Source organism: Rattus norvegicus, chromosome 1 (assembly GCF_021556685.1).
Source record: "Rattus norvegicus strain SHRSP/BbbUtx chromosome 1, alternate assembly SHRSP_T2T, whole genome shotgun sequence".
NCBI lineage: Eukaryota > Metazoa > Chordata > Mammalia > Rodentia > Muridae > Rattus > Rattus norvegicus.
The window spans coordinates 177,940,659-177,966,464 of NC_141534.1; the positions used below are offsets into that span (position 1 = coordinate 177,940,659).

At 46.1% G+C, this 25,806-nt stretch overlaps 1 protein-coding gene and 1 long non-coding RNA gene across 20 annotated transcripts in view; one reads left to right on the forward strand and one right to left on the reverse strand.

Moving 5' to 3' along the window:
* The window catches only part of Irag1 (inositol 1,4,5-triphosphate receptor associated 1), a 112,195-nt gene that overhangs the window by 20,452 nt on the left and 65,937 nt on the right, over positions 1-25,806 (reverse strand). For 16 of the 19 annotated variants that reach the window (XM_087559354.1, XM_087559348.1, XM_087559358.1 and 13 more), the window contains 7 exon segments: positions 17,503-17,626; positions 14,408-14,438; positions 11,783-11,923; positions 11,043-11,174; positions 8,062-8,203; positions 660-709; positions 74-181 (listed from right to left, as the gene is read on the reverse strand). In XM_087559354.1, coding sequence (XP_087415480.1) covers positions 74-181; positions 660-709; positions 8,062-8,203; positions 11,043-11,174; positions 11,783-11,923; positions 14,408-14,438; positions 17,503-17,626 — 728 coding nt within the window. 19 annotated transcript variants of the gene reach the window in all.
* Positions 17,202-21,474, forward strand: LOC148007795 (uncharacterized). Its single transcript, XR_015647428.1, has 3 exons — positions 17,202-18,649; positions 18,751-18,879; positions 20,714-21,474. It is a non-coding gene; the product is annotated as an uncharacterized LOC148007795 (long non-coding RNA).

The window sequence follows — 25,806 nt, forward strand, 5'->3', positions numbered from 1 at the left end:
GTCCCCATCTACGACCCCTCCATAGTAGTCATGAGAGGGAAAGGTAGAAAAGGGTAGGTGACACCATACTCACCAGAGCTGGGAGAGAGGGCATGGGTGATGAGCTGGGGGCTTGGCCAGGCAGGTTCAGGGCATTAAACTTGGGAACCACAGCAACGCTGACCCTCCGACGGGGCATGTTCTGTGGGAAGAGAAGTGATTCAAGCCTCCTGTCTTGAGAACAACAACAGTCATGGTTCTGAGGGTATAAGGAAAGCTTGCTGACTTCTAACATTCAATAGGTAATTTGGTTTTGGGGTGGCGATGATGTTAGGAAGCAGTGTGGGAATAGTGAATCAAAGCTGTTAGTCATGAGTGATCTCTCAACACAGCCCCATTTAACACTTTGAGACTCCATTCTCTGAGTAGCATCCTAGATGGTGAGTAAAAACTGTCTATGGCAAAACCAAAGCGTACGCATCATTTCACTCAAGTTAACGAAGAACTGGAAAGACCACACCCGAGTAAGAAAGATGGGGTGTCGAGGCCATGTGAGCAAGTGTGAGAGCTGAATACCCTGCTGGTACCCATAGGTCCAAGAGTGAATGACCTCTTGGGTGACCATGAAAACTTCTGACATGTTTCTTCTGGGAGTCCAGAAGTTCCTCAGCCATGCATACCTTTCCCATCGTGAGGGACATAGATCGCGCCGTGCGAGGAACCCCGTCTTCTAGAGTAAGAAACAACAGAGGAAAATTGGTGTGAGTTTCAGGTTGGAGACCAACAGGACACAGACAGGAAGATAGTAAGCCAAGCTATGCATGGGTCATAAATGGCCTTGCAGGAATGGCTCAAGAGCTGGGCACTGGGGAACTCTTCATTGTCTGATGCTTCACCCTCTACAAAAATCATCGGCAGCAAAGGGACTGTCTTGACTAAACATTTATTCTAAGTCCACCAGACACCACAGAAAGCCCCCATCTTGGATTTCTGGGCTTCGTTTGAAGTGTCTCTGGGGTCACCTAGCATGGTGTGTGACCAGGACTCGGCATGCATCAAGCATTCAGACTCATTCCATGCTCACTCAGAGGGGATGGTTGGTGACCTAAACAAGGGAGATGTGATGTTAAGAATCAAAATTCACTATTTAGAAGTCATTTCAGTGTGTAACCTACACCATGACTCGGGGTAAAGGAAGCCACCACTTTAAGAACTTTTCTCCCTATCATGTACATCAAATGATACAATTTATATTCCGTGCTCAACACTATACCTGCATAAGAATACTAGCAGAAAACAATGGGATACATGAGAAGTATTCTTATTTTTAAAAAATATAAACCTTACCCCTTTGAATATATTTTCTTTTCTTTTTCTTTTCTTTCTTTTTTTTTTTTTTTTTTTGGTTCTTTTTTTCGGAGCTGGGGACCGAACCCAGGGCCTTGTGCTTCCTAGGTAAGCGCTCTACCACTGAGCTATAATCCCCAGCCCCTGAATATATTTTCAAACATGATTTGTTCAAAATTATCAGAAAAGTATCCTTAAGGTCTGTTGGGTTTGGTTCAGTCTCACCAACATCCTGGAGTCTGTCCTCCACAGCCCCATATTTTAAGTATGGCCCTTGACAAGCATGTAGCTGTATAGTTCATTTTGTTTTGATTTTTAACCTGAGGAGCTGTCAACGAACAGCTTCACACTGTCTCTAACTTCTTGTGATCATTAACACAATTGTATTTATTTGTATCATCTCATTTTCTATACTTTATTCACCCTGACTTGTTACTCGACTAAATAAGCTACAGTAGGAAACAACACAAGAAAATTTCTATGAGTTTCACCACACCACTTTTTTTTAAAACAATTTTTTATTGGTTATTTTATTTATTTACATTCAAATGTTGTTTCCTTCCCCTGTTTCCCCTCCATGACACCCCATCCCATTCCCCCTCCCCCTGCTTCTATGAGTGTGCTCCCCACCCACCACTCCCACCTCACTGCCCTAGCATCCGCCTGTGCTGGGCATTGAGCGTCCACAGGCCCAAGGGCCTCTCCTCCCACTGGTGCCCAACAAAGCAATCCTCTGCTACATATGCAACTGGAGCCATGGGTCCCTCCATGTGTACTCTTTGGTTGGTGGTTTAGTCCCTGGGAGCTCTGGGAGGTCTGGTTGGTTGATATTGTTGTTCTTCTCAAGGAGTTGCAAACCCCTTCAGCTCCTTTAGTCTTTCCCATAACTCTTCCATTGAGGTCCCCATGCTCAGTCCAATGGTTGGCTATGAGCATCTGCATCTGTATTGGTCAGGTGCTGGCAGAGCCAGACCCAGAAATAAACTCACACACCCATGGTCACCTGATCTTTGACAAAGAAGCCAAAACCACCCAGTGGAAAAAAGACAATATATTCAACAAATGGTGCTGGTTCAACTGGTAGTCAGGATGTAGGAGAATGCAAATCAATCCATTCTTATCTTCTTGTACTTGACTATTTTCTAATTTCTTTCTCACTCTACGTATTTGTTGAGAAACTACTTCTAATCTTTAAAACATGGTTCTAACTTCTGATATCAGTTGGCTTCAAATTTAAAATTAGGGCTAGAAAAATCGCTCTACTGATAAACGCTAGGCTCGCAACCAAAAATAAATTTAAAATTAATCAAGATCCCCAAGGCTTTTCCTAAATAGAGTTCAAAACAATAACTGTCGCTAACCTTAATTGGAGGGCTAGTCACCATGTCACCCTGCGTACCCCCAGTTATGTGTTACTCATCCAATCAGCTTATTGGATGTTTATTTGGCTCCACTCACATGCTAATGAACATCCTTGATCACTGTCCTATCTTGCATCCTGCCAGTCTGAGATCCAATTCCCTACCACCAACCTAGTATATTCTTTAATTGTCCTTTCAGCAGGGACTTATGAAAAGCCCCCTTTCTTACAGCCGTCCCCAGCCCTAAGCCTTAAATGACCACCCTTCTATTCCCCTCAGTTCTTTGAGGGGTCAGACCACTGCTTTCAGGCGCTATTGTTGCTCTTGAGAATTGCCTTCTATTTCTAATGTTCTCATTGCTTTGAGATCTGCACTTATCTTTTACTTTTCTTCTTTTCTCTTCTTTTCTTTGTGTCTGTGATGTATTCACCCAAGCGTGTGTGTGTGTGTGTGTGTGTGTGTGTGTGTGTGTGTGTGTGTGTGCCAGAGCAGAGGTCAACACTGGGCATTTTTTCCTACCTCTGTCTACCTTATTTTTTGAGGCAAGGCTTCTTACGGAAGCTGGGTCTCGCCCCTTCAGCTAGACTGGTTGGTTAGAGAGGTCCTGGGATTTGCCTGTCTTCAATTCTCAGAGCTGGAGTTACAGGTGCAAACCACCATGTTTGAGTTTTGTGGGGGTGCTGGGGATCCAAACTCTGTTTGCACAGCCAGGGTTTGTACCCACCGGGCCGCTTCTTCACTCTGCATTTTATCTTTTTTGACATCTGCATTTCATGCAGATTGTATTTTTTTCCCCTGATAGACTTCACTGTGCCGCTGAATCCAGTGATTTGTGTCTTTCTTTAGCTGTGGGAGATGCTAGGTTATTTCTTTGAAGATTTTCTGGGCCTAATTTTCCCCTTACAGACCCTGTGGCAAATGGATTGTACTCTCCTTCATACCCTGTGTCTCCAACACCTTCTTTCGCATTTTAATCACTGTATCCATTCGACTGCACTCTGGGTAACTCTCTCAAACATTCCAGTCAGGATGAACAGGTTAATATTCTGGAAGGGTGGAGGAAGAAAACCAAGGCCATGTGCACACTAGTTTTTATGGGGTTCAGGCCAGACGTGACTTGGCACATCCCCAAAGCCCTCCACAATGCCTGATGTATCTTCTAGAGAATGTTTTCTCGACCTGTGGATCAAGACCCTTTTGGAGAACAATCGACCCTTTCAAGGGGTCACATATCAGATATCCTACATGTCAGACATTTACATTATGATTCATAACAGTCAAATTACAGTCGTGACATAGCAACAATAAATCTTCTGGTTGGGGGCCACCATAACATGGGGAACAGTATTAAAGGGCTGCAGCATTAGTAAGGACTGCTCCAGGGGATGAAAAATAAGACAGGGGAGAGGAATTCAGAATACTGAGAAACCTCCTCTACCATGGCAATCGCACTCACCAAGTCTCCCTCACCCCTGCCTGACCTCTTGTTTTCAGGAGTTCTAGTTCTGTTATAACTATTGTTCGGTCCTGTGTTTTCCATCTGCCTTTCCATGTCTCTGCTGATTTTAAAATTCTGATTACTTTACTATCTGATGTTCGTAGATGTGATCTTATATTTGGTGGATCTAACGATTTGTGTTCACGGTGGACCATTCCATTGTATATCTGGGCTGTGAACTCATCTTCGTCCAGACCCTATGGAGGATTCTGTGTATGCTGGTGCAGTGTGTGCCTTTCCGCAGCGGCTGACTGAGCTCCTGGAGACCTCCTCCTGCCGTTCTTTCCCATTCTCCCCAGATCGCACCACTGTGGCTGTTGCTCATGTACTTTCTCTATGAGGAAGGAGAGAATATTTTGTTTCCTCCCAGGGTACAGGGTGAAACGGGCAAGCTTCCGTATTTGCTTCTCTGCCGGCTGGAGAGGGAGGCTTTTCATTCCTTGCAGAGATTCTATCTCAAGGCACAGTCCCTTTCTAGGGACTTTAGCTTTGCACACAGACCTCATTGTCCCCTCTGGCACCAGGACTCAAGGCTGCTCTCAGATAATATTGAAGACAAACAGTTCCAGATAAGCAGGGCGGCTCTGGCTCCTGCAAGCCACGGGGTCAGGGTGGTTTCAGTTCTCTTCTTGATTCTGGCTGCTTCTATTCTCTTCTTGTGGGCTCAGCTGTTCTTTTAGACGTCTTGTTTTATTTTGTCAGGCAGGAAGTTTAAGCATTTTGGATAAAGGATTTTTAAGTTTTCTGGTCACCCCAAAAAGCAGAACCAGAAGAAAATCTCTGTATGTGAAGAGTTCAAATACATTTCTGATCTTGCAGCTGGGATAATCAGAGAATTTACAAAATAGAAGTATTAATGTTTAACAGATGCATGACAGGGTGTTCAACTATGAATCAAAACTCTGAGATAAAACAATTGATGTCTATAAAATTATAGATATATTTCAGAAGAGAGACCAAGTTTGGCAATCAGTGTACGACTAATCTCAACCATTAGCATAACCCACTAAATGACTAGGTCAATGAATTACTTGAAAATAATGTATTTATAAATATTTACTTTCTCTAATCTAGTAATGTTTTCATTGGATTTTGAATTAGAAAACAAAAGAATATATTTTATTATAACATTTCACGCATTTATGTCATTCTACTAGGCTCATGTCTGCCCACCTGAATGCCCTCCCTGTCCCTTGCCCACCGGTCCTCTTTCCCTCTACAAATAGTGCCCCCTCTTTCAGCTAGTATTTATACTTCTAAGAGATTGCTCAAGGGAGAATGGCCACGGCACATCACACAGACACAACCACTGACTGAGATTCACCGAAGCTCATCTCTCTGCGGCAACCACAGCGGAGAAAGAGCTTGGAAAAATCACAGTGGGACCAAATATCTCCAACCATTATTCTTTGGAAGACTTGGTTCTTGAAGCCCTTTGGTCTTGCTAGCACTTTCCTAGCCCCCAGACTGGATCATGGGACTTTACGGAGCCCGTCTCACCCCAGAAGTCTGCTTGCTGTATTTCTCTGTGTGTGAGTGTGGTGTATGTACATGCCTGTGTGGCTATGTGCCGTGTATGAGAGGGAGAACATGTATTTAGAAGCCAGAGTATCTCCCTTTATTGCTCGCCACCATTTTTTCTGAGACAGAGCCTCTCACTGAACCCAGAGTTCACCAATTCACTAGACTAGCTAGTCAGCTAGTCAGCAAGCGCTGGGAACCTACCTATTTCTTCCTCCCCAGCACTCAGAGTAACAGATCTGTGTGGCTGCATCCGGCTCTTCACAGGGGAGCCAGGGATCTGAACTCAGGTCCTCATGCTTACATGACAAGCATGGTTCCCACTGAGCCATCTCCCCAGCCCAAGAAGTCTGATTCCTTTTGTTGTAGCACCAGGACTGGGGTGTTATGTGGGGAATACCAAAAGTGCTCAAAAAAGCATCTTAGAATGGACGAATGAGACCCCTGGGTAACCAATTATCCCATGGAGCATTTTGGGTTTTGTTTTAGACAGGTTCTGGTTTTATAGCCCAGGCTGACCTCAAACTCACAGTAATCCTGTCTTTGGCTCCCAGGTGCTAGGATTATAAAATTCCAACTGTGATGACAATCACTTCATCCTCAAAATTCTGGTACATTGGTTTGCAGGGGACGTGAACCTTGTACAGAAATAATTACCCAAACTAACATGCTAGGATTTTCTTGGAATCGACTCCTCATTCGTAGCCAAGAGCAGTTTGTTAGGGGCCCAGATGCCTGGTGGCTGGGGAACCTGGCTGCCGAGGTCTGAAGTGGCCAGCCCTGAGCACGTGTACATGGCCTTTTGGACTCTGGCAAGTCTCACTGATATTCCCCAGGAAGCTTGTGGAAGCTCCTGTTTATAAAGGTTTTCAGTCTGTTTTACTTTCCCTCCTCCTGTTCTTGGTAACACGGATGTTTGCATTCCCAGGAGTTCCTGATGTGACAAGCTGTTTGCTCCAGCTAGCACCCTCCTGGACCAGACTCACAGCCCTGGCAGCACCCAGAGAGAGGTTCCTGTCCAATGCACTGTCATTTTCCTCCTGGACTGAGCAAGAACCTCTGAGCTCATCTTTCCCTACTTCAGCATCGAGACTCTGCAAACACGCTGTGCTTGCTCAAGTCAGAGTAGCACAAACAAAATATGGCTATGTCCTGTGAGGTGCTTCCCACGGACTCCCTGCTCCTACAGGACAAAGGTATAGTTGTTACTGTGGCCTGGAAGGTGGTCTTGATGTGCCAAGGCTTATGTTCAACCTCTCAGCATCACTCCAGCACTGCAACCTGTGTCACCCATGTTGTTTCCTTCTGCCCACCCTCCCCCTCCATATCTTATACACACTGCTTCCTCCACCTCGAAACTGACAGCCACTGTTGTTTCCTCCTCCTCTTCTTCCTCCCCCTCCTCTTCTTCCTCCTCTTCTCCCTCCTCCTCCCCCTCCTCCCCATGCTCCCCTCTCCCATCCTCCTCCTCATCATCACCACCACCATCATCTTCATCCTCTTCTCCCTCCCCTTCTCCCTCCTCTTCTTCTGCCTCCTCCTCCCTCTCTCTCTCCTCCTTTTACTTCCAGGTGACCTCCCTGGAAATATCCATCCTTGACTCTCTTGAGCATGCTCAGGTGGGCCCTTCTGTCTTCTTACACCAATTTTCATAGAACTTCTAAAACATTAAGAAGAGAATCACTGAAGTGTGCATCTTACCCATGCATCTGCTGTTTGTCGCAGGAATAGCTTCCTTACTTAGGCCTTTATTCTGCCCCACTGCCTGGACTCCATCCCTGACCCAGACTGTTGCAATGTTCTCACAGATACTGAATGTCTTCTGGTTCTACTCTTTTGGGTGACTGGGAAAATTAAATATCCCCTGATTGAAATGCTTAAGCATTTCTGCCGACACTATGAGTTTGAGGCCAGCTTGGACTAGGGATGCCCATTCGCTCAGTCATGTAAGTAAGTGATGGACTGCACTTGGAGTGAGCCACTTCAATGGGCATGTTTGCCTGATGGAAAGTCTTGGACCCTTCATGCTTTCTAGAATAAGGCCAATTTCTTAGCCTGTGAAGTCCAAAGGGGGAATCCCGAGGGGTGTGGAGTCAGTCACAGAGTATGTTTGACATCTGCCGCTTTGGTTAGTTGTCAGGAGTTGGGAAACCCTTGGTACCTTTTATGTTTCTGATTCCAGGACCCCATCCTCACTGAAGCAGCTGCTGTCAAGGCCCTGTGAATGGCTCTGGGCAGAGGTGAAGGGGTTTTAACCACCCAGATACAGCCTCTGAAGCTGTCTGATCCCTGAGGCCCAAGCTGAACACCGTGGGGGACCTGACCTCACAATGAGGACAGAAACCTGGTTCTTACCAGAGGGCCCACAGCTGCGACTAGAATTCTGATTTGCGAGTTTCTTAAATTCCATGAGCTCAGCATGGTCCTTCTCGTACGTTCTCTTCAGATTCTCCACATACTGCATCATCACTTCCGTGGCCTTTGACATGCGCTTTTCCTGCAGGAAACAAGGACACAGGTGCATGGGGAAAACCGAAGAAAGGTACCAGCTATACTACTCTGAGCTCAGACAGAATAGAAAGGCCACAAGGACCCATCAGATGAGATCAGATCTGTCCTGAGAGTTTGTTGCCTGTGGCATTGGGCTAAGAGGTGGCATTCCAGGGAGGGCAAAGACAGCCACAGGCTGTAAAAAGTGAGAGGAGGAAGGGATTGGTTTACTCTGGAAGAGAGAGATGGGAATGGCTTTCTGGACCCGGCCTGAAGCCACCAATGTGGGGTATAGGCACATAGACATGGGCAGGATGAACAAGGCCCAAGGCCAGAGAACTTCAAGGCTTCCAGAGGGCAGAGGCAGTTCCTCACAGACTTATAAGTAGAAGATTTATCCTCCAGACAGCAATCCTTTACAATGAAAGTGGGCACCTTTCCATATTATGCTGGGACACAGAGCATATACAAGGGCATCTGCAAGTCAGCATAGCACTTTTATATGAACTCTTGCTTCATAGAAAAGACCAACAAGCATGCGGGTTTACTGGGAAGAAGCGCTCTAGGGCTGGGTCCTGAAGAACTTAATGTGCTAGATGAAGGAATCTTGACTTACTGTGCAGAAAAAGAGGAATTACTGACCGTGTTAAAGTGAGGGGTGATCGAGTCATGAGCAGAGACAGCACAGATGTGAATGAGACTTGTGGAGTGAGAGCTACAGGGGGCAAATGCCTAAGCTGCTACAGGGGCAAGTGTCTAAGCTGCTACAGGGGCAAGTGTCTAAGCTGCTACAGGGAGCCAGTGTCTAAGCTGCTACAGGGGGCAAATGTCTAAGCCGGTCCAGAGGAAGCTAGGAGGAAAGGAAAAGCTGAGACACAGATGATGAGGGTGGGTGGCACAAGGCGGGGTGGGGGACCAGAAGCAGAGGAGGGGTCTACAAAGCAAGGTGGGAGAGTACAAGGTAGGATGGGAGACCACAAGGCAGGGTGGGGGACAGAAGGCAGGGTGGGGGGGCACATTAAGAAAGATACAAGTCATGTATGGTGGTGAATGTCTGTACCTTAGTGCCCAGGTAGTTGAGACAAGAGCACCATGAATTTGAGGCCAGACTATACTACATAGTTAAATTCTTCCTGAAAGTAAATAAGTAGGGGTTGGAGATATGACTCAGTGGCTAAGAGCACTGGCTGCTCTTCCAGGGGACTCGGGTTTAGTTCCTAGCACCCACATGGCAGTTCATAACTGTCTATAACTCCGTCCCAGGAGATCTGATGCCCTCTTCTGGCTTCTGTTGGCACCAGGTGTGCATGTGGTACATATATATACACATAGGCAAAACACTCATACATAAATAAAAACACATAAAAATCAAGTACAAATAAATAAAAGAAGAGTAAAGACAGAATTAATAACATGAAGAACTAGAAATAGATTTGGAAGGATTACATAATGGAGGTAGTGTTTTTCTTTTCCCATACTCCCTAGGGTCTGTAAGAAGACCCAGCTTAGGCTCTGTCTATCCTAGAGGGATTTCCCTAGAAATGTCCCCACCACCATGTGGGACTGAGACCTGCCTCTTCCCTAGCATCCTTCTGGTGGTGTTGTCCCCCGCTGGACTAATTCCTAGGTCACAACGCTGAGTCAGCCACCCTTTCTCCAGAAAGACACAAGAGTGGGTCAGCCAGGTGGCTTGGCTGCCTTTCATTCCACAGGCAGTGGTTACGGGTGTGCCCTCAGCACATCCACTCACACAAGCAGCACAAGAATGGTTACAACAGTGTTGTGTAACATTTATGTGCTTTTTATGAACTCCGTTAGTCATAGGCAGACACCGTAAGCAGCTCTGGTTTACAGCCCAGCATGCTCAAGCCTGGAGAGCTCTCTAAGGAGCCACAGTGTGAATGAGAGAGAGAGAGAGCCTGGGGGAACTCCAGCAGTGGGCACAGCAACATTGTGTGGAGGCTCCATGTGCTTTAAGTGGCCAAGGTGGGGAGTCTGACCTGGGCCAGCACCCAGCTCTGCCACTCACGAATGCTAGAACAGCTTCAGTATCCCTGACCCAGAATGCTCACTGAAAAGGTTTGGGATTTTCTCAGGTTTGGGAATATTGCATATGCATAATGACGTATCTTGGCAACAGGACCCAAGTCTAAATAAAGTCATTTATGTTCCACATGTACCTTATAGTACATGTGGACCAGAGATAAGGTTGCCCATTTTTAGTGGATTTTGGCTGTCTTGTTACAGAAAATTAGTTGTTTTCTATTTGTGACGCAATGGAGGTACTCAAAACATTTGGAATTTGGGGGAATTTCCACCATCTAGAAGCTATATCTTTCTGAGAATATTCAACTTCACTGGGGGCAGAGACGGGGGATGGAAGCCACTTTACAAGAGTTACTCGGTGTATTAAATGAAGCAGCACTTTTTCCTGAAGCGTGCTCTGCCTGATGCTGGCTCAGTAGAAGCTGAGTGTGTTTTCTGTGAGAACACTGAAGAGGGAGAGCTTCCCCAGTCACATACACTCACAAGACACACAGGAAACGCTCAACAGACGTCTTCAGTAGGGAATCTCTAACTTAACTACTGTAGATCGGCTCTTAGAGAGGAAGGCAGGGTACACAGTCTACCTCAAATGTCAATGCCCACCGATAACAATTCCTGGGGAAACCATTCAAGGGTTTAGTTGGCACCAAATATATTGGGATATCTCAACAACCTGTATAGAATGCCTGGTCTGAGGCAGTCATCAAGAGGTAATGACTCTCGTCCCTGTTTGTGTCGTGGTGCTAATTACCACAAGTGGAACAGTGCCAGCTGCCAAGACCAAGTGCTACAGGGCTCACCTGGCGCACAGCACCCACCACTTCAGCCCGGCTGGAGAGGCGTGCAGCCAGACGATGCAAGACTGCGATGTCTTCCAGAAGCTTCTGGTAGGTCTCCCGGTGCTCGCAGTGGTACCAGATGGATGCTGAGGACTGAGGGACAAGGAATATCACCCAGGGTCCTCAAACCGAGAGCCTAACTCCAATGTGCAGGTAGGAAGATGGGCCCTCAGGAAGTGACTAAGTCACTAGAGTGGAGTCCTTACTTTCTATAGTGCCAGGCTATAATGAGAGGTTGTCAGTCTCATTATAGCCTCAGTGTGGACCTATGCTGGAACCCCGAGTTTGGCCTTCTAGTTCCCCAGAGCTAAGAGAAACAACGTGTTTGTTGTTTAAACCGCTCAGCCTAAGTTAATTTATTATGGTAGCTTGAGCTGACTAAGAAAGCATATCAACCCTGGATTCATTTTCATGAGACGAGCCCAGGCCACAGTGTCTTCCAGATACAGGAGAAGCCCAGGGGAGGCACACTACATCTGACTGGTCTGAAAGGAGTCATATCCAAGTCAACCATCCCTCTCCTAAGGAGTTACCAGGGCACCTGAGCCCAAGCCCTCAGGACCTCTTCCTCAGCCCTTCCTGGCCCTTTGAGGAAGACTCTGTCAAGACCTTGGATCCCTTCTCATTTCCAGAAACTACTTTGCTAGCGAAACAAGTTTGAGTTTGGGCCCAGCCCTTAGAGATGACTGCTCTTCAATTACCGTAATAGAGGCTTTGAAGTTTTCCAGTTCCTTCTCGGTGTTCTCTTCCGTCAAGTTGCGTTCCCTTTCAGCCTGGTTAATCCTAGACTCCAAGGTGTAGCTGTCATTTCTAAAGGCCAAGGACAGTTGTACAAACACGTTCTGTTGGGAACAAGAGTGTGGTAGAGGTGCTGGGAGGAGTCACTGCTGCCAGCACAGCTGCAGATGGGATTCTCGCTCAAGCCCTTTTACCGGGAGTTCTTGGAACTAGTCACCAAGGCCCCCATGTGCAGATGAACTTTGCTTGATGGTGAAATACACCAAAATAGAAACCCTCGAGGCCCAGGTGAGGCCTTTCCCAGGACCAGAGGCCAAATGTAATGACAAGACAATAGCATTCTGCCTTTCCCTGAATCTATAGTGCCCATAAGGGTTGAGATAGGCCAGAGCAGTGTGAGCAGTTTAGACTCATATTGTAGGGGGAACATGTGAGGTCTGCATCAAACCTCTGTAACTGAAGAAGTACAGCTCAGCAGCAGGCTCGTGGATTTAAAGCAAACTTCAGTTTCTAACTTTGTTATCTCAAATTCCTATGTCACCTTTAAGTAACTTCCCGGAGAGTAAACGAGATCAGGTATGGATCCGTTATGATAAACATCCAGGAATAAATATTCCAGCCCAAAATGGAGCATGCCATACAGGAATGATTTTTTTTTAATTTTTAAAGGTTTTTGTGTATGTGGGTGTTTTGCCTGCATGTATGCCTGCATACCACAAGTGCAGAGGCCAGAAGAGGGAGTTGGATCTCTTGGAACTCGAGACAGCATGTTGGTTCTGGGTACTGAGCCCAGGTCCACTGGAAGAGCAGCCAGTGCTCTTAACTACTGAGCCATCTCCGTCCCTGCAAGAATGAACTTTTTAAAGGTGCTGCTGATCAGATGTGGAGTTACCACTCACCGTAACACATAACTACTGGGGAGGAAAAATAGACAAACAGACTCCACACAAGAAATAAGAATGGAGGGAGGGAGGTGTCTTCAATTCCAATTGCTTCATCTGCCCTGCCTGAAGCAAGGGGGAGCAGCTTTCTTTCTTTGTCTTTCTTTCTTTGGGGTGTGTGTGTGTGCACTCGTGCGTGCGTGCATGTGTGTTCATGTGCATGGGTGTGTGTGTGTGTGTGTGTGTGTGTGTGTGTGTGTGTGTGTGTACAGCAGGATGCATGTAGAGGTCAGAGAATGGTGTCCAGGAGTTGGTTCTGTCTACTGCAGGATCATGATGTTGTCAGGCGTGCAAAGGACTCTTACTCACTAAGCTGTTGCACCAACTCATACTCTGTGGTCACTGACTCTACCTGGCTTCTGAAGTTCACATAACATGGCCAATGGTAGTTATCACTAGACAAGAACTGCCTCCTAGATGATAGTGGTGGCTCTATTGAGAATGACCCTTATTGACCATCATGACTGTGAATTTTGTAAACCTTGCTACATTTCACCCCACAACAACTCTCTGGAGTAAGGACTCTTACACCCATTTTACAGGTGAAGAGACCAAGACCAGGGACATCATTAACTTGTTCAAGGTGACATATGAAGAGCAGAGGACTTGACCTTAGAATATCTGATTCCCAAATCTTCTACTTCTGCCGTGCAGATGGTTAGGCTAGCATACCACTGAGATCTGACTTTAACTGAGCAGGCATGACCAATCTCCATAAACACTAGAGTGGGCTTTGAGTCACAGCAGTGATGAGTCACTACCCGACCTCTGCCTATGAGCAGTTCTCAATGCTTAGCTCTCTACACCTGACACCAAGGGTCCTGAGGTCAGTTGGCATATTTGTATCCAACCCAATCTTGTTATCTCCTGAGACAGACCGGAAGCTTGGGTGAGTTGTTTATTGCCCGGCGTCTCGCCTGCTTTAAGTCCTGCTCTATCTACCTACTTATCAGAGACACTAGGAGGTCAGCTGCAGGGGTGGGGCTGCAAATGTGCTGAGGTGGTAATGTCTGGTTCCAGGTCATTGTGTTACCTGTGGGGGGAGGGGTAGTAATGTCTGGTTCCAGGTCTTTGTGTTACCTGTGGGGGGAGGGGTAGTTGCTTCAGGTTATCTATCTTCCTTAGTTCATCTGTGCCACTTCTCCAACCCTCTCCTGACTCAGCTCTGCTACATTTCTTGTCCATCTGTCCCTTCACCAGGATGAAAATTCTTAGCTCACCCATCACCCTGCCCTGGGACAAGGGGGTCAAACCAGGGAAGGCAGCACCAAGAGCTTTCACAGGGCCGACTGAGCTGGACATCTTGCAGCCCAAACTCTCAGGAGGTGAGTACCTTTGTCCTCCATGCCAAACTCTGGTATACTGGTAAAGTCTCCTGGCTGACTTTGTATGGAAGCTCGCCCACCGAGGGACATTAACAGTCTTTGAAGGTGGCAGCTCGGCGACCTTGTCACCTCTGACCACGTTCGTCAGAATGAATGGAGGCAGACTTGGGGAACCCAGCAGTGGCTGGCAACAAATATTCAGAACATCCCACAGTCACTTGTTCCCACTCTGTGTAAGAACGTTAGGGCCACAGGCTGGAGGAAGGGATGTGTGGGTGAACATCATCAGAGACAGTCAGTACATAGCCCGTGAGTCACTCACCTCGACTTCCTTTTCTGTGAGCGGAGGGGCGCTGTGAAGAAGAAAAAGGTACAAGTGAACTTAATCCAACTTACTAAATAAAGCAGGAGGTGACTTTGAATGACCAACAGGCCATGCATTTCCAGAAGAGGAGTGAGCTGGTGAGAAGAAAAGATTCTCTCTTCTTCTGTCCTCCCTGTCATCTGTGAACACTGACCTTTATAGAGGGGGTGTGGAATATTAGATGCTGGGGTTAGCACCCAAGTACAGTCACTACGACCCCTCTAAGTTCCAGCTTGCTCATATGTAAAATCAGAATGATAGCATCTATATTATATAAGCCTTTTATAGGAATATACATATGTATGCATGAACATATGTGTACTGTGTGTGTAAATACAGCCTTTCACAGCCACATGTTCCATATTCCTTTAACCAACCACTATATATTAAACTGTGTTTTTATAGAATTTATCCAGACTTCTTTTGGCCATATTCTCTAAGCACCTATTTATATAGAATCTACACTACATTGGGTATTGTAAATCATGTGGAGATTTTTAAAGGTGTCAGAGGGTCGTAGAGACTATATGTAAGCACTATGCCATTTTATACAAGGTCTCGAGCATTAGTATTTTGGTATCTGTGTGGTGTGCGTTTGTGTGGGTCCTGGAACCAATGTCCATTGCAAATTAGCTGTATAAGGTACCTTGGCTATTATTACTGTTCACCAATAGGCTGTGAGAAGTTGGAAAACATGCATGCATTTGTCACTATGTGTGTGAGGCAAACTGTAGCTTTTGAGGGCTTCTCTAGCTCTGAAGAGATTCATCCTTCCTCCCTAGACTCTGAGGACCGTGACAAACATCTACTTGGTCCAGAAACTGCGAGGTAAGAAAGGGGTTGGTAGAGCTCATTGCGGCAAAAGCCTCCAAGCCCTGGTGTCACGGTGGCAGGTGAGTACCAGCTGACACAGAGGTGACCTTCTGAGAGGTTCCCGAGCGGTTCCCACAGCCTGTCTCAGTCAACAGATTCCTTATCTGCACAGCCACTCCATGTGGTTGCCTGTGCAGCTCTTAGTAACTAAAGTTGGCCCCACTGGAAGCCCAAATAACGTAAATACCACACAGGCGATTTCCTGTGCTGGGTGGGGAGGCCAAGAGGGGTCCAACTCTCGTCACAGGACTTGGCGAGCAAATGCACCATCAGTAAACTTCCCAGGAAACACAATTTTCCTCCCTTGTATGGGTACAGAGAGACCCTGAGAGCAAAGGTAGAGGGGTCAGCCATTTCTGCAAAGGGCTTGTTCTCACCCTTGACAAAGGACAGCAAGAGCCTTCCTGTCAGGATGAGACAGCAACACCCTGTGGCCATCAAGCCGTCAGAAAACAGAGCATGGGGACAAACAGTGACAAAGATGTGCTTACAATTCTCATCACAGGCCCTGTCCTCTCAGGGTCCACATGCTCTCTCACTGTGATGTAGAGCAGGAACATACTGTCTGGGGTGGGGGTGGGGGTTATCAAAGTGCTTAGAATGTGCTTCTGACACCTAGGTTCATTTGGCTATTAAATGAAAATTACATCTTTCCATAAATAATTAAGCAAGCTTATTTTTCAACTTCGGTGATTCACATTCTACTTGGAGCTACAGAACACACACACAAACAGTAAGGACTAGGGTGGTGTGATGTTGGTCACGTGGTCACATGACACAGCTGGTCCTGCCCTGACAGCAAGGAGGCAGAGCCATGGGCCTCCAAGACAACAGGGAGTGATGGAGTATCTTCTCAGGTACCCTTTGTGCACTCTCTTTGAAACCTTAATTTTGTCAAATCACAAGAATTCTTTATAGAACTGTGCACCATACCAGGTAAATGATCCGTGAATATTTCCTCCCATTCCATAAGTCGCTTTCCACTTTCTGAACAGCATCGGCATCACAGGCTTAGGATTATGGTGATGGCAACTTATTTTTCACCTGTTCTTTGTAAACCTTCTGCTTCTGCTTTCCTGTCTAATGGAGAGCGTGGACTAACCCAAGCTCAGGGCTCGTGAGGATTGCCTGCCTCCTGCATTTTCCTCTAAGCGTCCCACGGTATCATCCCTTACACTTAGGTCTGTGGTCCATTTTGAGCTGGTGTTTGTGTATTACTAAGGTAGCTTCACTGTGCTCTGTATTTTGTGTTTATGAGTGCTCTATTTGCATGCATGCATGGATGACAGAAGAGGGCATCAATCCCTTACAGATGATTCTGAGCCACCATTCTGGTGCTGGGAATTGAACTCAGCACCTCAGGAAGAACACCCAGTGCTCTTATCCCCTGAGCCATCTCTTTTGCAGGTGTTTTACCAGTTGTCTCCCCGACCTTTATTAAAACTACTTCTTTTTGTTTGGAAAGCTGTTCAGCAAAGTCTTTGCATGTGTGGCTTCTTCTTGTCACTGTGACCTGGATTCCTGACTACCCTGTCATACAGGTCTTCTTGGACTCTCTCCCCCGTGTCTCACTTAGATCGTTCTCTGGATTGCATTATCTCATGGTGCTCCTAGAAACTTCGTCATCTCAAATCCCCACTCTTTACTTTCTAATCCAGCTAGAACGGATGTGTTCTGTGCTGACACTGTCCCAAGCCCTGCCCACAGATGGTCTTCTTTAGTGCATCCTACCAATGGCAGAGAACTTACAACTGTTGTATAGGTAATGAGGCCAAAACTCAGAAAGGAAAGGAACTTTCTCCCTGTCAGTAGAAGTCTCGGGGGCTTTTTGCTCAGTCCTTCACATGATTTTGGATGTTGTACATCTCTCCATCTGTCCCACAGTTAAGTGGTTTATCAGGATTGAAATGTAAGTCCCCTGACCCAAAGCCTACCACTCTCACCTCTGGTGACCCTCATGTCCTCAAAGGTTCTTGCCTGTGAATTCCATATACTCTTGAAGTTGGAAATACCAACATGGCCCATCCTGTACTTTGTGTTTGGGGTATGTCAGCCCTGCCTGAATCACTGGACTGCATTCCTTTCAGGATGAAAACCAAGACTGATATTCTGCTGTGTTCCACCCATGCTCTAGCACACAGGCCCCCGAATGATCTTAGAAAGCTCATGTTCTGATTTACCTTCCAGTGAGTGACTTGTGAACCCTAAGTTTACGTAGCAATATGTCAGAAATGTTGGGCATCACATCCAGACCACTCTTTGATTCTTCTTCCTCAGCTGCTGGGGCAAGCTCAGATGAGACTCCTGGAAAATAAGAGTTTTCCTTATAGAATGCCTCTTTCAAATCATACCAGTATGGCAGCCAGCTTCAGGTTCCGGGAACACTGTTAGCACTCGTAAGCACTTTATTACATGCCAGAGACCTTATCAATTGTCTTCTATTTTACTTTACCCCCCTCACAGTTAAGCTGCTTCTTAACCATCCCTTATGGCGGGTGTATAGTATAAGGCTCAGTAGAGCCGGTAGCTTGCTGAAGATTACAGGCATCACAAATGGCACAGCCTGATGGCAAACCAACATCTATCTGTCCCCACTCCTTTCTTCCCATAACTCCCCAGTGTCAAATAGGGTCCTGTGTCAGCATTTAGAGGTTGGTTTCTGCAACTGGAAGCTGGTTGGCTCTTTGGTTATGGTGTTTGGGGAAAACCTCTCTATTTGGCAGGCTCTTAAAGGAATTTCTTGACTGATAATTTTTTTCCCAAATAAATTCAAAAGCGCCAACTTCTAACTCCTACTTAGAAATCAGCATCCGGTTTGCCACTCGATAGTAACAGAAGTGGGTATTTTCCAGGATAAAGCTAAGGTCACGAGCCCTGTCACAGGTCTCAGAAATATGGACGTCTGCTAGTCAACAGAGCCGACAAACAGCACGCGCAGCTCCTGAAGTGATGCAGGATTGTAACCGGGAAACAGAAAGAGCAAACCATCAATCTCTCTTCTGCTCCCGCAGCTCCCACACCCTCGGCAAACCAGCTCTTTCCTGGATCTGCCTCCTATTTCCCAGTTGCTCTTTGAGGAATCCTATGGTTCATGGTCTCTAGACCCCATCCCACGCCTACAGAGATTCTGCCTTGTTGCTGTTGGAGAGACTGAGATGTACTCTAGCAAGTTTAACCCAGAACACTGGCCAACGCCCTGGGCACTGACCTTCACATCCACGAAAGAGAGACATGCTGAGCCTTACTGTGCTCTCACAGCATATTCAGGGTGGAGTGAAAACCTCAGACATCTTTCACACGAACCACCTCAGGATCCCTATCTGTCCAGTGAGCTGCTGCATTTTCATGGGGCGGGCCACCCATATTTTTCACTGTCTGCCATGGCTTTTGACCTAGTACTGTTCCAAATTTGCCTGTCTGTTTTCCAGAATTGCAGACCAGGCCAGAGGTTCGGACAGAAGGCTGTACCTACCGCTAATCTGGCTGGAATTAAGACCGGGATTCCCATCACCAAGGGAGACCAAGCAGCGAGGGGAGGGGGCACAGCTGGCTTCACAGTAAGTATGTTCCTAACAGATTGAGCCTGTTCAATAACAGACTGGTATTACAGACTCCTTGATATTTCAGTTATTCAAACACAGGCTACAGGGCCATCTGTCATGGATAGGATAGCCAGCACTGCATCTCTAGGTGTAACACTAGACTACTTGATTCTGTAGCTTCCTGTCAACTCTCGGGTTTTCTGCTGGCATTTGCTGCTCACTGACAGCTCCATGTGTCACCTGTGACCATGCGCTGCATCTGGGTACCTCTGCCATACTTAGCAGAAAGCCAGTTAAGCAGGGGGCTCCCCAGGATGCTGTATGTGTGTCTGAAACATCGAATCTAATGCCAAATGAAGGACATACCAGGGGCTTCTACATAAAATATTCCTCTAAGTTGAGGGAAGATAAGAGGAAGAAGGAGAAACAAAAATAAAAATGAGAAAAAGAAACTAATTTAGGGCTACCAGCTCATAAAATAGCAGGGTCGTACATAACTGGACACCAGAACCAAATGCCCTTTCCCTTAATGCAACCAAATCAACAGCTCAAGAGCATAATATCAATTCTGTGTGTGCCAACAATGTTTAAATACAGAGAAAGGAAGCATTGAAAACAATAATAATGGCTAAAGACGAATTTCCTAGAAATAAATGGGGTACCCTGCCTTTGATTCCCCTTTCTTCCTCCTTCAAAGAACAGGGGGTTTGTTGGGTTTGTTTGCTTTGAGTCAGAGTGCCACTAATAGTCCAGGCCAGCCTTCAACTTGCATTGATCCTCTTGTCTCGGCCACTTGCATGCTGAGATTACAAGCATGCATCTCAACATCTGGCTTGAGAATGGATTCTGGGGATGGAGAGTTGGCTCAGTGGTTAAGAGCTCTTGCAAAGGAGCTGGGTTTGAGTCTCAGTATCCATGTGGGGGCTCATCAGCTCCTCAAGCATCAGATGTGCATGGGGTACACAGACACACATGCAGACAAAACACTCATACAAGCAAAATATTTTTAAGTGATAAATTTTGACAGGAGGTACTGGTGCATGACTTTAATCCCAGCACTCTGAAGGGATCTCTGAGGCTAGGCTGGTCTATAGGGTGAGTTCCAGGACAGCCAGGGCTACACTGAGAAACCCTGTCTTTAAAAACAGATGGATTCTGGATAAGGATAATGAAACTTCTAAGAATACAAGAGCACAGAACAAGAAAGAGTGGGTGGAATGAGTAAATAGACAGCCTGCAGAGGAATGTCAGGAGGAAAGTTTCTCTAGAAAGTTCTACACTCTACAATACCAACACTGCCAAGAAGAGAAGAGAAAATGCTGCCCGCATTGGCGTTGGGCTTTCCATGACAAGGAGGAGGAGGAAGGAAGGAGGGATGGGTATCTGGTATTGTATCAGAATCACTTGAGCAGTATGTTGGGGCTTATCAGAAGGGAAGATGTAAAACAACTCAACACACAGAGCAAGCTCTTTGGGTGGAGTGAGCAGCAGGAGCTGTGGAGAGTTTCAACCCAAGCTCCACACGAACCACTCTAGAGAACAGCACAAGGGCTAAAACTCTTGGATTCCATCTATCCTTTTCTTCCTTCTCCTGGCTGAGAGCAGATGGCCCCTGGAAGGGGTGGGTCAAGTCTAGACAATAAACATCTGGACAGACTCTCACTACAATTCCATCCTAAACTGGTACTCCAAACCTCGATAATTCCCAGCTGGAGGGACAGAAATATCTTAATTTGGCAAAATAAACTCCAGTTTTGGACTCTGAACAAAGTTGTAGAAAAGAAGCAGAAAGCCTACAAATGCTGCAGCTGACAGCGCTGTCTGAGCTTCCTCTTTCCTCCCACTCAAGCAGCAAAGAAGTATCGATGAGCACCCAGTCTGCAGTACTGAGAGAAGAGGACAAAGAGATCTCAGATGCGGCAAGAGGGAGTGAATGAAAACTAAGCCTCCTCCCCCTACACATTCAAGGAAAGAGGAGACATCACAGAGGATGAAATGAAAACCAATGACATGGCAGCTAGACAAAAATACTAGAGTGGAAAGAGGAAGGAAAGACGGAAGGTAGAAAGGAAGGAAGAATGGAAACACACAGGAGGCAGATGTCAGGATGGACACATAAATGCAAAGAACACAGGAGGAAAGAGAAAAAGTGCATTTCTGTGCAAAATATATACTGTAACTGCTTAACTCTAGGGAAAACTCGAATTTGAAAAAAATGAGAATAAGAAATCAGGACAAGATAAGAAAGATCACACATAAGGGACAAAAGTTTTATTTAAGGAAATAAATTAAAGACCAAAAGTAGAATGAATCAGAGATTGAAAAAAACAGAACTAGTGTGTTAAAAAAATGAAGACATATAATATGCAGTTTTACTTCAATTAGTAAGGAGGACAAGATAGATTGTCTGATCATAAAGAATGTAAAGAGGAAAAGAAAGATTAAAGAAGGCAGGTCCTAAGTTGAGCCCTCTTGATCCTCTCATTGAAGAAATAATATATTTAAAGACATACTAGAAGAAACGTTGTCCTCAGTGGAGAGGAGAGATGAACTGGGAGGTTGACTGTACATACGATGCTTTTCTTATCTTTTCTTTTAAAGGCATGTCTGTAAAGAAATTGCACTGTTCTTATTCCTAACAGGGGAAAAACACACATGCAGGGAACATGAAGGTTAGTGGACACAGGACACCAGAGGGCCTTGAGATTCTCCATAATGCTGAATGCAATGGGATGGTGTTTCACAGAAAGGTGTTAGCCAAGAATTTTATAGTTACGCAGGCTATTGCTAAATAAGTTTTCAAATATGCTAGAACTCAGGACACAGAATACTTCTGGTGCTCCCCAGGGAAACTACTAGATAATGAAGTCCAGCTAAACAAAACATAAATCAAAATAAAATGCTTAAGGATGGTGAGCCACAAGGAGGGAACTCGCAGTGAGCGTGAAACCCTTTTATGAGTTTGCACAGCTGGCCGACTGTGAAAGCTGGTTACAGAGTAGAATGGAAATGTTACAACCTCAACGACACAGAGAAAAAACAGCATCTAGTCAGGCAGAGCGGGGAAGCTGGAAGAAATCGCCGGCAAAGAAAATATGTAATGAGATGTTCTGTTTTTTTTCTGCTTTCTTGATACTCCAGCCTTATGGTCTTTGATTTTGTAAAGACTGCCTCTCCAGGGATAGCTCATCTCAGGAGACAGGAGGAAAACTCTCCTTTGAGTACACCTTTGACATCGAAACCAACCCAATCAGCCTAGAACACATATTTCTAAATGTCTCCTTTTTCCAACTCTCACATACCAAGGCAATATCAAGTATCCAACAATTAGACGCCTGTCTCCTCTCCAGAGCCTGTTAAAATTTCTCAAACCATCTGACTCTAAGCTTACTCAGGGTACCTACTATGCTCAGCTCACTCCTTGCCATGAAAACCCCAGTAAAAGTCCTTCCCACCCACCTTCTACCTCCTAGCTGACCCTGGTGCTTTTCCATTTGGCCCAGAGGTTATACTGTGCCCTCTGTGTTAGGGAATCTGTGAATATAAACTCCTCTCGTGACTAGTATTTCTGGGTCTTGCGATACATGACCAGTGCTATGCTGGGTAAAGAGTTTAGAACAATTACTCCAAACCAAAGCATTAATGCCAGAAAAATCCACAACTCTAAACCCTTAATACATTTCCTAATACATTAGCCAAGACTAATCTCTCCTCTTCGGAGGAAGTAATAACAAAGATTCAGCAAGTCCTGTAGTTTCAGTTCGCTTCAACACAAACTCAGTTAAATTGTAATGTTTTCATCTTGAAGGGTACACCTTGTATAATCCCTCTCCTTCCTCCCTGTCCCCTTCTGTATTTGTGCAAAGAGGGACATTTCGATACAACGAGGAGGTTTTTACTTTCCTCCAAGGCCAGAGCCACCCATTAGAATGCACTTCTTTGCATCTGTCTTCTCGGGAGGGCATCTTCCCTGTGTGAGACATGAGGCTGTGGCCCAGCCTTGAGCTGTGTAGAAGGACCATCCTCCTTCCTCGGAATCCTGGTCCAGACATCCAACCACCCTGTAGACATCACCAACTAGATGCAGAGGATAAAAGTCATTCCAACACCACCTTTCATGGAACAGCAGCTACACATTACATACTCTTTTTTGTTGGCTGTCTACAGTTGCTCTGTTAAGTCAATACTGCTAAGCTGGGGGAACTGAAGACCAGTTGGGGTTTAGCGATTCCCCCAGAGCCAAGCTCATCCATAGTAGAGCCAGGATGTAAAAATGAGTCTGTCAAACTGTGTGTCTCAGCTGTGTCCCCTGGGCACATGATATGTTCAAACCCAGATACTTGGTCTTCTCAAGGGAGTTCTCCATCCTGAGATCTAATATTATCACCGTTACCCACACAACCACACATGCAGTTTCCTGGTGGCTTTCTGGTGCATTGCTCACTATGTCCCACTATCCTCACCTCCAAATGGCTTTCAAACTCTCCTTCCACAGTCCTGTCATCCTTGTCCCTCACCAGACCACTTCCATATTGTTTAACATGGTGTCTTTTGCAGAGATGTCTCTGATGACTGTAACTGGAATGAGGCATTCTCTCTGTGACAGGATCTGGGCCTCTATAAATTCTGACTATCTCCCATCTCAGACCAGCTGTTGTAATCTCTTCAGAAGGATTAGGCTGGGACGTAGGCTCCCTTTCCTGTATGCTTCTCTGGCTCACCAAGTGTCTTAACTCCTTACTTAACTCATTACTTCGAGCCTTCACCCTCCCTGCCCCAAGTCCACTGCTTCAGCTCAGGGTCACACAGCCCATCTCTGTGGGATGCACATTACACAGTGGATTCAGCTGAGATTCTGTTTCTGAAGCATGCCAGGCTTTTGTTCCTTCTCCCCGCCCTGCCTGGTGTACCTTTCTCTTCCAGAGCAAAGCAGTCCCTCTAGCCTTCATTGACTCACCGCTCTAAACTAGCTGCTTCTCCCTCCTTGCTCCCAATGACCTCTGTTCAGTTGAAGTTGCATTACGAGGTTTGACAGTGACTCCGTCTGCCCTTGGGTTCCTCTCACAGAGAGTGTGGTGGGTCCATTCATGCATGAAGTATTTCCCTAATTACTGAGCACTTACTATGTCCTGGGCAAGGGAGCTGGAGCCAAGGATAGATGCTATACTAAGAAAAAGGTTCACACAACTGTCCCTTTCAGAATTATTGTTTAAGAGGACAGATATTAATCAGAGGAAAATCTAAAATGGGAGTTCACTGGGCAAAGGCGAAGAGAAGAGAAAACCCTCTATGTAGAGGGGAAAGTGGGAAATGGGGCAGCTGCCAAAGGGAAGACAAATGCTGGGAGAGGGTGGTTCTGGGTGATGTCAGGAGATGAGTGGGGCTTGCCACAGAGCCTCAAAGAGCCCTCTGAGGCTCCAGCACTCATCCCGAGAACAGAATGAGGTCTCTGAGACAACTGCAGACTCTGGATGCTGTGCGAGCTGTCAAGAATGCGGGCCAAAGTTCCCATTGGGAGGCAGATGAAATGTTCATGGCTGTGGGGACAAGGACATCTCCCCCCCCTCAACTCACACACACACACATTCCCAGAAAACAACTTGGACAGTGGCCCATCTCAGCCTCGTACCTTTGTCTTGAAACAATGATCAAAGACAGTGTACAGAGCAATCCCTGTGTGCAGCGTGCAGGTTGGATTGTTGGGAGGTCAGATTTACTGGAGAAACTCAGAGTCAAGGATCTGGAGACTCCAGAACACCCTGATAAGGGCCTTTCCTGCCTCCCTGAGGAGCAGCCAACAAGATTAGAGTTTCCTCATCAGAGATTACGTTTCCTGTGAGCTCTGTTGGATTTAGAGCAGTGGTTCTCAACCTTCCTAATGCCGAGACCCTTTAACACAGGCCTTCATGTTGTAGCGACCTCCAATCATAAAGTCACTTTCGTTGCTACTTTATAACTATAATTTGGCCACTGTTGTGAATTGTGATATAAATATTTCTGAAGATGGAGGTTTGCCCAAAGGGCCACAACCCACAGGTTGAGAACCGCTGGTAGAGCCTGGACATATTCTCTGAGCCAGATCTCAGAAGGCTCTCAGGTCCTTTGTTCTAGTGGCGGGAAGGGGCCTGTGGATGACTGCAGCCCAATGCTGTCCTGTCATACTTGGTTGACAAGATAGAGTTCAACAGTTCAGCAACTGTCATCAAAGGATTGGCTGGATCTAACTGAACTTAAGACTAGGGTCACACAAAGCATTACATCAGGTCAATGAGGACCGTAGGTGCCATAATTATCCTCATTGTAGAGCTGGATAAACTGAGGTGCCAAGACCAAGACACTTGCCCAAGGCTCAGCAGCCAGTAAATGATGAAATGTTTAATCATCCACACCCTAGACCTGAGAGAATATAGGAGGAGGTATTCATTTATTGAATAGTTGGGTTCATTTTGGGTGTTTTTTTAATGGTGTGTGTGTGTGTGTGTGTGTGTGTGTGTGTGTGTGTGTGTGTGCACCATAGTGCACATGTGGAAATCAAATGACAACCTCAGGGACCAGTTCTTGCCTTCCACTTTACCTGACACCCTGTGTCATGTCTGCCGCTGTGTATGCTAGGCCAGCTGGCCCCTGTCTTCACCCCCATCTAACCACAGAAGTGCTGTGATTACAGATGTGTTCCACAGCACTTGGCTTTCCATGAGTTCTAGGGAACCACAGGTTTGCATAGCAAGCACTTCACCCACCGAGCCAGCCCTCTGGCATAATTTCTTTTTAAAAAAATGGGAGCTTATAGGAGTCAAATTCACTTACCTACTCATAAAACTCAGTGACTGTCTATCACTATAGACAGTAAGACTTTGCTACAGGCTAGGTATATCTAGATTAGCATAATTTTATAGAAAAGTTTGACTACACACACACACACATAAACACTTTTTAATCCAC